General features: G+C 40.1%; 1 protein-coding gene across 2 annotated transcripts in view; it reads right to left on the reverse strand.

Annotated features, from left to right (window-relative positions):
* Positions 1-15,550, reverse strand: part of GAREM1 (GRB2 associated regulator of MAPK1 subtype 1) — a gene marked incomplete at its 5' end in the record, with an annotated part of 204,641 nt that overhangs the window by 10,168 nt on the left and 178,923 nt on the right. For both annotated transcript variants that reach the window (XM_082668439.1, XM_082668438.1), the window contains one exon: positions 12,353-13,525. In XM_082668439.1, coding sequence (XP_082524565.1) covers positions 12,353-13,525 — 1,173 coding nt within the window. The remainder of the gene's footprint in view (positions 1-12,352; positions 13,526-15,550) is intronic.

A 15,550-nucleotide genomic window follows, 5' to 3' on the forward strand; every position in this document is an offset into this window, starting at 1 on the left:
TTGTAACTTTGCCTTCACTGCATGCCCTCTGCCCTGTATTTTACATTTCTTCCCACACTCCCTCTCCCAGATAACAAAATCATTACAGCCTTAAGAAATCTTATTTATAAAGAGGCTTTTATACAAAGAGTTCACAACCCTGTCACATACCCATCAGGGGTATTTTCAGCCAAACAGAAATTAAAGTTTTACAATGACAACATGGCAATAAATGAACATCTATCTGATGAATTACGCCAGGGCAGATGTGATTTACAGTTGAAATCCTGATTCTCAGATGTGTGTGTTTCTTTTTCCCCTTGTGTATGCGGATGATAAGGACCTAAGGCAGGCCTGGGTCTGCAATGGCCTCCAACCTCCAGGCCTCAGGCAAGGGAGTCAAGGCAGAGGGCACAGCAGGCCGCTACTGGGAAACAAGAAGGGCATGCAGTTCTGAAAAGAATACTTGTTTAAGTTCCAGGGTGCTTCCCTGGACTCCAAAGAAAGACTATGCCATTGGGGCAGAGAATAAAGACCTTTTCTGAGAAAGGAGTATAATGCATGATAGATATATTTAAATAGTATATAACTTTCCCATTAATGTGATTTTGTGCAAATGGTAAACCCAAGAGTGCAGATTTGAAACAAGGGCTATCCCATAGAATATTACAATGACTTTATTAACATTCTAATCATTGAGACTTTCGGCAGACACAGGAGAAAATTTCTTGGCCTAGAAGGTTTCATTTAAAAATAAATAACCTACACAAAACCAAAGGCAATTAGTTTCAAAATTACCAAAACACAATAATAATTCAGTCCTTATTTCAATTAACAAATGGGAAATGTAGGTATGGCTTGCTTACAGAGTACTCCTCAAAAGCTGTAATTAAAATTAATTAAATGTCAAATGCCTTAGGAGACCGCATTAATTAGTGGAATCCTGAGTGAATCCTTTCGTAGAGCAATTATTTTGAAAAGTAAATAATCACTTGCAGATTAATCTTTTTATTACCTAAATTTGACTATTAATACCCAAGGTTTATTTAAGAAAATCTCTCCTTTAGTGCCTTCTCTATTTATTTTAGCTTTAATTTATATCACTTAAAAAATTTTTTGACTGGAATGTAGATATACTATACCTATTTTAGATATAGTAGTGTGTGTATGTTAATCCCAAGCTCCGAATTTATCCCTGCCCCCTTGTCTTCTCTAATAATTAATAGTCAGTAGGAGAAAGCCCAAAGACAAAATAAAAATTCAGAGTAGAATCAATTCTTTTTTTAAAAATTTATTTTATTGAAGTATAGTTGATTTATAATGTTGTGTTAATTTCTGCTGGGTAGCAAAGTGATTCAGTTATACATATATGCACACATTCTTTTTCATATTCTTTTCCATTATAGTTATCTCAGGATATTGAATATAGTTCCTTGTGCGTACAGTAGGACCTTGTTGTTTATTCTATATATAATATTTTGCATCTGCTAATCCGAAACTCTCAATCTGTCTCTCCCTCCCCCTCCCTCCCCCTTGGAAACCACAAGTCTGTTCTCTGTCTGTGAGTCTGCTTCTGTTTTGTAGATAAGTTCATCTGTGTCATATTTTAGATTCCACATATAAGTGATATCGTATGGTATTTGTCTTTCTCTTTCTGTCTTACTTCACTTAGTATGATCATCTCTAGGTCCATCCATGTTGCTGCAAATGGCAATATTTCATTTTTTTCTTTTTAATAACTGAGTAGTATTCCATTGTATATACGCACCACATCTTTTTTATCCATTCATCTGACAATGGACGTTTAGGTTGTCTCTGTGTCCTGGCTATTGTGAACAGTGCTGCTATGAACATAGGGGGACATGTATCTTTCTGAATTATAGCTTTGTCTGGATATATGCCCCGGAGTGGGATTACTGGATCATATGGCAACTCTATTTTTAGTTTTTTGAGGAACCTCCATATTGTTTTCCATAGTGGCTGCACCAATTTACATTCCCACCAACAATGCAGGAGGGCTCCCTTTTCTCCACACCCTTCCAGCATTTGTTGTTTGTAGATTTTTTAATGATGGCCGTTCTGATGAGTGTGAGGTGATACCTCATTGTAGTTTTGATTTGCATTTCTCTAATAATTAGCGATCTTGAGCATCTTTTCATGTGCCTGTTGGCATCTGTATGTCTTCTTTGGAGAAATGTCTACTTAGGTCTTCAGCTCATTTTTCAGTTGGGTTGTTCGCTTTTTTGTTGTTGAGTTGTATGAGCCGTTCGTATATTTTGAAAATTAAGCTCTTGTCAGTCACATCATGTGCAAATAGTTTCTCCCAGTCTGTAGGTTGGCTTTTCGTTTTACAGTTTCTCTTGTTGTAAAAAAGCTTGTAAATGTGATTAGGTCCCACTTGTTTATTTTTGCTTTATTTCTACTGCCTTGGGAGACTGACCTAAGAAAACATTGGTACGATTTATGTCAGATAATGTTTTGCCTATGTTCTCTCCTAGGAGTTTTATGGTGTCATGTCTTATATTTAAGTCTTTAAGCTATTTTGAGTTTATTTTCATGTATGGTGTGAGGGTGTGTTCTAACTTCATTGATTTACATGTGACTGTTCAACTTTCCCAACACCACATGCTGAAGAGACTTTTTTTCCCCATGTTATATTCTTGCCTCCTTTGTCAAAGATTGACTGTAGGGGTGTGGGTTTAATTCTGGGCTCTCTATCCTGGTCCATTGATCCATATGCTGTTTTTGTGCCAATACCACACTGTTTTGATTACTGTAGCTTTGTAGTATTGTCTGAAGTCTGGGAGGGTTATGCCTTCAACTTTTTTTCCCTCAGGATTTCTTTGGCGATTCTGGGTCTTTTGTGATTCCATATAAATTTTAAGATTATTTGTTCTAGTTCTGTGGAAAATGTCATGGGTAATTTGATAGGGATATCCATTACATGGGTAGATTGCTTTGGGAAGTATGGTCATTTTAACAATATTAATTTTTCCAATCCAGGGGCATGGGAATATCTTTCCGTTTCTTTGAATCATCTTCAATTTCCTTTATTAATGTTTTATAGTTTTCAGCATACACGTCTTTCACCTCCTTGGTCGGTTTTTTTTTTTAAGATTGACTTTTAAAAACAATTATTTTTTTTTGGCTGCGTTGGGTCTTAGTTGTGGCATATGGGATCTTTTTGTTGTGGCGCATGGGCTTAGTTGCCCTGCAGCATGTGGGATCTTAGTTCTCTGACCAGGGATCGAACTGGCGTCCCTTGCATTGAAGACAGATTCTTCTACTGGACCACCAGGGAAGTCCTGGTCAGGTTTATTCCTTTTTTTTTTTTTTGATGTGATTAGAAGGGCTTTTTTTTTTTTTTAGCATTCCCTTTCTGATATTTCATTGCTAGTGTAAAGAAATGCAACAGATTTCTGTATGCTAATCTTATATCCTGCTAACTTGCTGAATTTGTGCATCAGTCTAGTAGTTTTTGTATGGAGTCTTTAGGGTTTTCTATATATAGTATCATGTCATCTGCATATAATGACAATTTTACCTCTTCTCTTCCAATTTGGATAACTTCTTTTCTTTTTGTCTGACTGCTGTGGCTAGGACTTCCAATACTATGTTGAATAGAAATGGTGAGAGTAGTCATCCTTGTCCTGTTCCAGAATTTAGTGGGAAGGCTTTCAGCTTTTCACTGTTGAGTATGATACTGCTGGTGGGTTTGTGGTAAATAGCTTTTACTATGTTGAGATATGTTCCCTCTATACCCACTTTGGTAAGAGTTTTTATGGTGAATGGATGCTTTTTCTGCATCTACTGAGTGATCATTTGGTTTTTGTCTTTTCTTTTGTTGATGTGGTGTATTACATTGATTAATTTGCTACGTTGAACCATCCTTGTGACCCTGGGATGAATCCAACTTGGTTGTGGTGTAAGATCTTTTTTATGTGTTGTTGGATTTGGTTTGCAGATATTTTGTTGAGAATTTTTGCATCTATATTCATCAAAGATATTGGCCTGTAATTTTCTTTTTTGGTACTGTCTTGGTCTGGCTTTGGTATCAGGGTGATGGTGGCTTCATGGAATGTCTTTGGGCATACATTCCTTCCTTCCTCTTCAATCTTCTGGAAGAGTATGAGAAGGATCAGTATACGTTTTTTTTTCTATGTTTGGTAGAATTCACCTGTGAAACCATCTGGTCCTGGACTTTTGTTTGTAGGGAGTTTTTAAAATTACGGACGCTATTTCAGTTCTAGTGATCTGTCTGTCCAAATTATCTATTTCTTCTTGATTCAGTTTTGGTGGGCTGTACATTTCTAGAAACTTGTCTGTTTCTTCTAGGTTGTTGAATTTGTTGGCATATAATTGTTCATAGTATTATTTTATTTTGTATTTCTGTGGTATCAGTTATTTCTCCTTTTTCATTTCTTATTTTGTATATTTGGGTCCTCTTTCTTTTCTCTTTGGTGAGCCTAGCCAGAGGTTTGTCAACGAGCCAGCTCTTTTTTTTTGATTTTTTTTCTATTGCTTTTTAAATCTCTATTTTATTTATGTCCTCTCTGATCTTTATTATTTCCTTCCTTCTGCTCACTTTAGATTTTCTTTTTCTTTTTCTAATTCTTTTAGGTGGTAGGTTAGGTTGTTTGAGATTTTTCCTGTTCTTTGCGGAAGGCATGTATCACTATGAACTTCTCTCTAAGAACTGCTTTTGCTGCATCCCATAGATTTTGTATGGTTGTGTTTTTATTTTCATTTGTCTCAAAGTATATTTTGATTTCCTCTTTCATTTTGTTGTTCACCCACTGGTTTTTTAGTACCATGTTGTTCAGTCTCCATGTAATCATTTTTTTCTTATTTCTTTTCCTGTGGTTGATTTCTAGTTTCATGCCATTGTGGTCAGAAAAGAAGCTTGAAATAATTTCTATACTCTTAAATTTGTTTAGGCTTGTTCTGTGCCCTTGTATGCGGTCAATCCTAGAAAATGTTCTGTGTGCACTTGAAAAGAATGTGTATTCTGGTTTTTTTCTGGATGTAATGTCCTAAAAGATATCAATTAAGTCTAACTGTTCTATTGTATCCTTTAGGATCTCTGCTGCCTTACTAATTTCTGTCTAGAAGATGTGTCTATTGATGTGAGTGGGGTGTTAAAGCCTTCTACTATTATTGTATTCCCATCAATTTCTCCCTTTATGTCTACTGGTATTTGTTTTATGTATTTGGATGCTCCTATATTGGGTGCATATATTTTGAGGATGTAATATCCTCTTCCTGTCTTGATTCCTTTATCACTATATAGTGTCCTTCTTTATCTTTATGGCCTTTGTTTTAAAGTCTATTTTGTCTGACATGAGTAGTGAGACCCCCACTTTTCTGTCATTTCCATTTGCATGAGATATCTTTTTCCATCCCCTCACTTTCAGTCTGTGTGTCCTTTGCCTTAAAGTGGGTCTCTTTTTTATGTGTTGCCTACAATAAGCAGCATATTATAGGCTCTTGTTTTTAATCCAACCTGCCATTCTCCTGTGTTTTGATTGGAGCATTTAGTCTACTGACACTTAAAGTAATTATTAATAGATATCTATTTATTGCCATTTTAAACCTTGTTTTCCAGTTAATTTTGTATTTCTTCTTTGTCCCTTTCTTTTTCTTTTTGTGGTTTATGATTTCCTGTTATATTATGCTTGTGTTCTCTTCTTTTTGGTTTTTGTAAGTCGATTTTATGTGTTGATTCGTGGTTACCTTGTTTTTCAAGTATTTTAACCCCTTCCTATCTACTTGCTTTTAGACTGGTAGTCATATAGGCTCAAACACATTCTAAAAAAAAACAAACAAAAAAGTCTACATTTTATTACTCTCCTCTCCCACATTTTATGATTTTGATGTCCTCTTTTACATCTTCATATTTATCCTTTTGCTGTTCATTGTGGCTGTCATCACTTGCACAAAAATCTTTTTGATTTTTAAAAAAATCCGCCTACTGGCTTATTAAGTGATTTACTTTCCAATTGTGATTTTCTCTTTCCTATACCTTCTTGCTTCTCTTCCATTTAGAGAAGACCTTTCAATATTTCTTTTAGGATAGGTTTAGTATTGCTGTATTCTTTTAGTTTTTGCTTGTCTGAGAAATTCTTTCTCTCTCCTTCTATTCTAAATGATAATCTTGCTAGGTAGCGTATCCTAGGTTGCAGATTTGTCCCTTTCAGAACTTTGACTATATCTTGCCATTCCCTTCTGCCCTGCAAATGTTTCTATTAAGAAATTAGCTGATAGCCTTATGGGGGGTTCCCTTGTAATTAACTCTTTGTTTTCCTGTTGCTGCCTTTAGAATCCTTCCTCTCTTTAACTTTTGCCATTTCTATTATAATATGGCTTGGTGTAGGTCTGTTTGGGTTCATCTTGTTTGGGACCCTCTGTGCTTCCTGTACCTGGACATTTGTTTCCTTCTTTAGGTTCGGGAAGTTTTCAGCCATAATTTCTTCAAACACATTTTTGAACCCCTTTTCTCTTTCTTCTCCTTCTGGGATCCCTATTATGTGTAGATTGGCATGCTTTATATTATCCCATTGGTTTCTTATTTTGCTTTCATTTTTTTTTCCCCCAGTTGGGCTTTCTGTGTTCTGATTGGATGATTTCCATTATTCTATCTTCCAGAACACTTATTTGTTCTTCTGCATTATTCAATCTGCTATTCATTGCCTTTAGCTCAGTCAGTTTTCATCTCAGCAAATGAGTTTTCTAATTTTTCCTGGCTCCTCTTTTATAGTTTCTACAGTAGTTCCTTTTTACAGTAACCTGCATTCCTATTGATAGCCCTTCTTAATTCCTTCAGTATTTTCATTATCTCCTTTTAAACTTGGTGTCTATTAGACTGAAGAGGTATGTTTCATTGTTTGTTCTTTCAAGGGAATTCTCTTCATCTTTTAATTGGGAGTGTTTCCTCTGCTTCTTAATTTTATTTATATTTCTCTTACTCTATGAATTTAGGAGAAACAATTATCTACTGTGGTCTTGGAGGGCTATTTTTATGTGGGAGCATCCTGTGTAGCCTGGGTTCGTTTTTTTGGTGCAAGGCTGTTTTTAGTATGCATGTCCTGCTGCCTCTTACCTCAGTGTTTGCTGGTTGTAGAGTAGAATTAATTCTTATAGCTCAATTCTTAAGAATCAGTTCTCTCGGTTTTTAAACAATACATTTTTATGACTTTTTCTTAATTTGGGTAGTCTTGTGAGGGCCCTCATTCTGTTGGGTGGACACATCCAGGTGTGACACCTGGTAGCACCATGACCTAGCCTCGCCATGCCTAATGGAATTAGTCAAGGCAACTTCTCAGCTTTAATATTTCTAGAGAGGTTTTCCTAGGAATTTCAGTTTCTTGATACATATTTGCAGCCTTAGAACCACATGTGGCTTTTTCATAGGTACTCTATAGTTCTACAAAACCTCCAAATCCCCCATGAAAGGATTACATATTATTGGGGCCCACAGGATGCTGAGCATTTCTGTAGCTCTTTTCTTGGTTTGTCATGATTACAATTTTGGCTCCACAGGTAGGTAACTATAACACATAACATCTAGCTTATCAAGCAGACATTTTAAAAGTCAGATGAAAAGAATGTTTTGCTACTTTTCAAGCCTGTTAGGATGCACTTTTGGAATGCGGGGATGACTGTCCCCTGCCTGTGCGCTCTCTGCTGGTCTGTCTGTGGAGGTAGGTGTCCTTGTCCCCATCAGCTTCCACGACTCTCTGGAGAGGCCTTACACCTTAGGCAAGGAAGGACAGGGGAAATAACCTCCAAAAAATTATTTTCTGTCTAACCCTAAAAAAGAATGCATCCCATATTAAGTTACCGCTACTATTTATTGAATGCTTACCGAGTGCCAGGGAAAACTGCCAAGTACTTTGTATAATACAACAATGCAATGAAGACACTGTTATTAATTGCCGCAGGAACTGACTCAGAAAGTTAAATAGTTTGCCCAAGGTGTGAAGCTATGGAGTTACTAAGTGGCAGAGTGAGGACGCAAATCCACGTGTAGCTCTTAGACATGATGTTTTGTGCCTCTAATGACCCATCACATAGTGTGGCAGATCACTCCTCTCTGCTCCCGGTGAAATTCCACTGAGAAGGGAAATGAAGACTCTCAGGATGCTTGGTGTCCCCTGCTGTTTTCTCATCAGCTGCTCAGTCTGCAGATTCAGACTCCTGGATAGTGCAGTCTTTTCGGGCACCTACTGAACTAGGTGCAGTGTAGATCTGGATTAAATTCGTCCTTTATGTCTTATTTTTCTCAAACATCAATAAGACAGTGTGCTCCATTACAGGAACTTTATGTATGATGGACTTCAGCCTTATAACAATGAATGTATGCTACCACAATCCATCTTACAATTCAGTCCCTACACCCTGCTTCTCGTATTGTCATTGTCAGGGGGCATCCTGTCAATCCCAAAGGTTAATGAATTCTTCATCCACACTGCAGGAAAACTTGCTTTAAACCAGTGGTTTCGACCTAGAGCTGCTTTTATGGTTTTTCTTTCATGAATCTCAAGAATCGCTGCCACGTTAACATCCAACCAAGAGTGAATGCACTTTTGTTTTTCTGTTACTAAAGACAGAGGACATGAATTAATCCCTGGGTTCTGGGGTCCTCAGGTTTGATACTACTGCACACATAGCTATAGAAGAGTTGTGATCCAGTAGTTTTGATACTGATTTGTAATTTACTGCATTGACCAGAATAGTCTGAGAGTCAAACATTCTATTTATAGATTTCATGCACTATCAAGCCTTCCTGTCACTGCTCTCCAAAATGGCATCTTCCAAAGAGGAAAAAAAAAAAAAAAAAAAAACACCACCAGAAAAAAGGCAGCTCTTGAAGACTGTCACTTGTAGAGAGTATCTGGGTAAATATTTTAGACATTATCAGCCAACAGCCAGAAAATTAAAATTATGGAACGAGGCCCACAATGTTACGAAATAGAGGATGTGTTTGGAACATATGAACCAATTAAGGATAACCCACTCAAGAGGAACTGTCAGGTCATTCTGATTTGAGGGCACTCTGCACAATTTAAAAAAATGAAAATGTCACCACTCAGTAAGCTGGGCAGCTCCCCAGCTTGGGCTCATCTGCAACAATTTCTCTTCTGTGCCTGGAACCAGGAGCTGTTTACTCTTCCCTGGGATGTTCCAGTTAGGGGGGGGAATAGCCTCTTATTGTTGGGAAAGGTAAGTGGCAGTGTTTTGTGTTTAAAGAAAAAAAACCTTTGTATTTAACGATCTTTACAAAGGTACAGACTAGAGCATAATTCTAAGTAGCCACATCAAGTACAAAGTATATTAACAGGGCTAAACTGATCACTCCTCCACTGAGGATTTTCTGTTTGGCCCCATAGCCTAGTTTTCCATTTTAGCATATGGGTAGGACAGTGGTCAAGCATTAACCAGATGATGCCGGAACTGCAGCACACTGCTGGAAACATAGCAAGAATTACTGTTGAAGGAGAAAGATTTTTATCTCATTTACAGAAACAAAGACTGTCAAAATCTGCTGGAGAAAGAGCACAGATATTTGCTGTAACTTAGGACCCTGAAGTAGGGAGTGAAGAATAGAATAAGGAGAAAAGGCACAGGCTGACATACACTGTAGTGGAGCCACTGTCCCTCTAGATATTAACATGACTGGGACACGGACTGTGGCAAAGCAGCGTTCATTTGCCAATTATCAGCTCTGCTTCCCTTTCTATGGCCCAGCTTTTTCCCAGGACCCACCCCACTGTCACTATCCAAAGAAGTTTAATTCTGTGGGAGCACTTGAATTTATGCCCCATTAAAGTTCCCTTTTGAAAGCTACAAGCGGAAGCCACATCTAACAGTTATGACGTTCTCCGGATCCCACGCACATCCTAAAACTGGAAAATTTGTTTCCTGGTCACAGAACCAATAAAAGAAAGATATGACTTCATTTGAAATGCCTAATTCTTAAAAAAAGAAAATTAAGTAATTTCACGTGTTTATAAAAAGTCTTTATGATTAGAGCATTCTATAAACACCGAATATGCTCTGAGAAGGTTCTCTTATGTCATAAGAAATTACGGCTTAGACTGGAGGCCCAAACCTTTTCTTCTGCTGTGAGATTTGCTTTTAGTTTCAAATTTAACTCTGACGTTTTTCTTTTAGTACCAGGGTCAAGATAGTGCCTCTTAATATTTGTGTTCTTACTCATCTTTCACTAGCCTCAGTGAAAACAATCACTGCCAGTTTCCTACCTCAAGACTTGGTTATGTAAATAACTGGGTGGGACCACCTTGGATGAGTCAATCAATCAGTCAACAAACAGGAGTCCCCGTTATGTGCCAGGTGGGCCCAGAGTTCTATAGGAAAAGCTCATGTGGTCACATTCCTATCGAAGAGAAGGCTCCAAGCTTCAAGCAACATCACATACACAGGTAATTGAGACATACCTAAAAATGCCTAAAGTACTTACTAGGAGTGTCCCCTCACCTTTTACCTGTTTTTTGGGGGAACACCATCTGACATGAATAAAAGAACCAAGGACTCTGACTCCACCAAGACTTCCCCCAAATATTCCACAACCCCTACTGGATACGGGGATCTCTGGGCTTGTGCCTTAAGATCCCTGGTAGATCTTGTAAGGAGCAGGGGAAAGTAGAGACCTGCAATTTCTGGGGAGTTGTTATGTCCTGGAATAAACAGCTGGAGGTGGGTCTTCTCTCAGGAAAGCTTTGCAGCAATGAGGGCTCTGCATGGACAGCTATGTATGACGCCCAGCACAAAGTGCTGCCTGGTGTCCAGAGCTGTCCATGACCTGGTTCCAGCCTTGAAGACACCACTGCCCTTCATACTCCCTCTTCAACCCTATTCCACTCGCCCAGCAAAACTCTGCGTTTTCCCTCATCTGCCCTTGCCTTTGCTCAAGCCATTCTGTCTGGAACGCCCTTCTTTCCCATCTCTCTGCTCTTTCCATTCATGTATATGCTCTCGGCTCATCTGAAATGTCATCTCCATGAAGGCTTCTCTTGCACAACTAGAAGTTCTTTTCTCCTCTGAACTCCCCCCATACATGACCTATGTATACTTCCCACATTTTAACTTGTATAGTAGTCCTCTCTTTTCATCTGTTACCTTCCCTACAAAAGGGGAAGTTGCTAGAGTCCAGGGTCATGATTTCAGTGGTCACTGATGGTGACTTTTCTAGTATCTAGCCCATGGTTTTGATACAAGGCTCTACACAGCCCTGTGTTTCCAGAGAGGTGTCCTGAGACCACCTGGTGGGGGCAGAGTAGACAGGGCCAAGGGGAGACCCCATCCCTCCAATCTGTCCTTCAGTCAGATGGGTTTTGATTGTAATGCTTCTATTTATTGTGATCTGTGTTAGTTTTCTTTTTTTTTTCTTTTAAAGGATTCTGCTAGAGATAGAAAAAAAGGAACCCACTACCACAGATACTGTCAAATAAATGAACAGAATTACACCCTATGCCTCAAGCGCTTTCGCCCTTCAGATATAATGAAATCCAATGATCAAAAATGAGTCGTGAAGGTTCAGAGTGCCTGTCAATCAAAGAACATGGTCAAAACAGAGGGCTCTTTCTCCTGTCCTGTATGACCTTTTACATTAAAATCTGATAGACTCCTCCTCAGCTGAGTGAGTTACGTTTGAGGTGGTAAGCAAAACCGGGCTGGCACCTGTGTGTGTGTATGTGTGGTGTGTAAGTGAGCACCCCCATGATGCTTTGATCTCAGTGTAACTGTGAGGAGAGAGTTACAAATGATGCTGATGTCTCTTGATCTCTCCTTCCCCCAAATAAATCCACTCCTCCTTCAGTCCGCATCAGCGGTTAAGTGGCACTAGTAATCCACTCTGCTGCTCAGGCTACAAATCTAGGAGTTTCTCCTGATTTCTCTCTTTCCTTCACTACCCACATCCAATTTAATCAGTAAATACTGTTGGTTCCACCTCTGAAACATGATCCGAAGCAGCTCGTTTCTCCCTGCCATCTGCTGCTACCAACTGCTGTGGTTCAGGGTGTCATCATTTCATACCTGTTACCATATTCATCCCTCTTATCTGGTCTCCGCCTTCTGCTCTCCCCTCGCTGTTATCCGTTCTCTAGGCAGCATGTTTAAACCTCTCCTAATAAAAACTCTCCAAGAATTTCTCATCAGTAGAGTAAAACTCTAACTCCCAAATGGTAAAAATAATCCAGCAAATATTTCTATTTCACTCCAACTTAAGCAAATTGCTCATTCTGATAATCTTCCATTGGGGAGTTTTCTTTAAGAAAGAAAATAAATTAGCAGATGACTGAGCAGAGAGATAGAAGGACCGGCACATCGCCCAAAACCAGAAAGGACTTACGGCTTCAGATTTGGGAGGCACTGGAGGTGGAGGTAGGGCAATCTCTGAAGACTTCATTGCTGCTCCCAGAGTTCCGGGGACAGGAAGGGGAGAAGGTGCACATTTGGACCGGACAGAACCTCGGAACTGATCACATCTGCTCTTCTCGCTCAGGGAGCGAGTGAGAGGCGGATGGCTGGGCTTGCCTTCTTCCAGCCACAGCTCTTCATAAGGAAGTTCTGACTTCCCTGTGATGCCCACTGAATCTTCACTAGCTTCTGGGAAAAGGTAGTCGCTCCCACTATCACCCGAGTCCTGATAGGGCAGGATGTCATGAGGAAAGGGGGCCCACTCTCCCCCCAGGTCCCTGCAGCCGTGGAGGTTCACCTCACTGTTGCCATGGAGATTGTTGCCATACACACAGACGGAGAGCCGGTGGAAGGACTGGGTGAGCTCATCGCGAGCGTAGCTAAGGGAATTGGGAACATGGTTGTGGCCAGTGCACCGGCCCTTCTTGGGGCTCTTACAGTCCTCATTCCAGTCGGTCTTCACATCGCGGACCGCCCGTGAATACTCATCGATGTCGAACTGTTCTTGGCAGATACCCAGCCAGTGATGGACCAGGGTTTCAGGCCATACTTCCCCCTTCACCAGGTGTTCTGGGAGGCTAAACTTGGGGACAGTCAAGTGCAAAGGGAAGTGCATGGGGAGGATCTTGTTGTTCCGCAGCACACAGCAAACCACCACTGTCTTGGTCTGGATGTTCACAAACTTGTAGCGGTGCCCCTCACGGATGAAGTGGAGGTCATACGGGTTCCTCGGCGGAGGGCTGGGCACGGTCACGTTCACGGGAAGTCTGGTTTTCTCCACAATGTTGCGGATGGTGTGCTCGCCCTCCTGCATCTGAAGCTCCAGAGGGCTTCGGGTGCTGAACCTGCCCTTGCACTGGAACGGGAGGCTGATGCTCTCGTTGGTCCGGTGATTCATGCAAATGAGGCACGGCATTTTGCCTTTTCCCAGCTTGCTGATGGAGTTGAGCTTCCCAATCTTTTTGAAGATGGTGTTGAGTCGTGACTTCTCCTTGAAAGTCTTTGCATAAAGGATTTCTGCCTGGCCCATGAGAGTGAGTTCATCCCCCGTACAAAGGGTGATGTTGTAAACGTCAGTGTCTTCATTGCATTCACCTGAAGCAACCTACAATAGGATAAATCAAATTTTAGGGTAGTTGTCTTTAGTTTATTCACACAGAGAAGTAGTGAACATGCTGTTAAGACACACATGCATACACAAAGGAAAATGCTGTTTTATTTTAATATTAAATTTAGACAATCCATTTCTCCTGTAATATTTATGTGGTTAACAATAACAAGAGGATGTTAGTTTAGACTTTTAAAAGCATTTTTTTTTCTGAAGAAGAAGGTACCCTGTATTCATTTGTAACATTTTGGGAAATACAGAAGAAAAACACCCCAAAATCAACACCCATGAACCTGATGCAGATACAGCCATGGTTAATGGTTTGATAAACAAACATCCTTCTAGTTTCTTTTCCTATGTATTCTACCATATGGATAATTATTTGGGGACATTAGTATTATCATTGTATCATTTTCAGTTATAAAAATGCTTTCATGAACATCACTGTAGAAAATTCTTTTTAAACTATTAAAATTCTAATTTCTTACCTTTAAAAATTTGCTAATTTTATTAAATGTTCTAAAATTGGGACAAAGGATTTAAAAAATGTCTTCTTTCTCCCCATTCTTCTATTTATTATGAAAACTATTCATGTTCATTGGAAGAAATATTAGAAAATAGATATAAAAATGAACAATTTCTACACAACTTGACCACTAAAGATAACCTGTTAACAATTTTATATAAACGGAAAGAAAAGACAGAGATAAGACGGCCGAGTAGAAGATGTGAGCTCACTTCTCCTTACAAAAAGAGCAAAATCACAACTAACTGATGAACAACCATCGACAAAAAAACAAACCACTGGAATCTATCAGAAAAGACATTCTACATCCAAAGACAAAGAAGAAGCCACGATGAGATGGTAGGAGGGGGCACAACTGCAATAAAATCAAATCCCATACCTGCTGGGTGGGTGACCCACAAACTGGAAAATAATTGTACCACAGAAGTTCTCCCACAGGAGTGAAAGTTCTGAGCCCCATGTCAGGCTCCCCAGCCTGTGGGTCTGGCAACAGGAGGAGGAGCCCCTAAAGAATCTGGCTTTGAAGGCCAGCGGGGTTTGATCTCAGGAATTCCACAGGATTGGGGGAAACAGAGACTCCACTCTTGGAGGGTGCACACAAAGTCTCATGTGCATCAGGACCCAGGAAAAAAAGCAGTGACCTCATAAGAGCCTGGGCCAAATCTATCTGCTGTGGAGGGTCTCCTGCAGCAATGGGGGCAGCTTTGGCCCACTGCGGCAACAAAGACACTGGTGGCAGTAGTTCTGGGGAGTACTAATTGGTGTGAGCCCTAGAGGAGGTGGCCATTTTCTCTCCAAGACCTGGACCCACTCAACAGCCTGTAGGCTCTAGTGCTGGGACACCTCAGGCCAAACAATCAACAGGGAGGGAACACAGCCCCATCCATCAAGAGACAGGCTGCTTAAAGTCTTCCTGAGCATACAGCTGCCCACTAAACATGCCCCTTGACACAGCCCTGCCCAACAGACAGACAAGACCCAGCTGCACCCACCAGTGGGGAGGAACCAGTCCCTCCCACCAGGAAGCCTGCACAGGACTCTCAGACAGCCTCATCCACCAGGGGGCAGACAGCAGAAGAACTACAACCCTGCAGCCTGCGGTAAGGAAACCACAATCATAGAAAGTTAGACAAAATGAGATGGCAGAGGAGTATGTCCCAGATGAAGGAACAAGATAAAACGCTAGAGAACAACTAAGTGAAGTGGAGGTAGGCAGTCTACCCAAAAAAGAATTTAGAGCAATGATAGTAAAGATGATCCAAGATCTCAGAAAAAGAATGGAGGCACAGATTGAGAAGACAGAAGAAATGTTTAACAAAGACCTAGAAGAACTAAAGACCAAACAAACAGAGATGAACAACCCAAAAACTGAAATGAAAAATACACTGGAAGCAATCATTAGCAGAGTAACTGAGGCAGAAGAATGGATAAGTGAGCTGGAAGACAGAATGGTGGAAATCACTGCTGCAGAACAGAATAAAGAAAAAAAATGAAAA

The sequence above is a fragment of the Grampus griseus genome (assembly GCF_964374135.1).
Source record: "Grampus griseus genome assembly, chromosome: 12".
Lineage (NCBI taxonomy): Eukaryota > Metazoa > Chordata > Mammalia > Artiodactyla > Delphinidae > Grampus > Grampus griseus.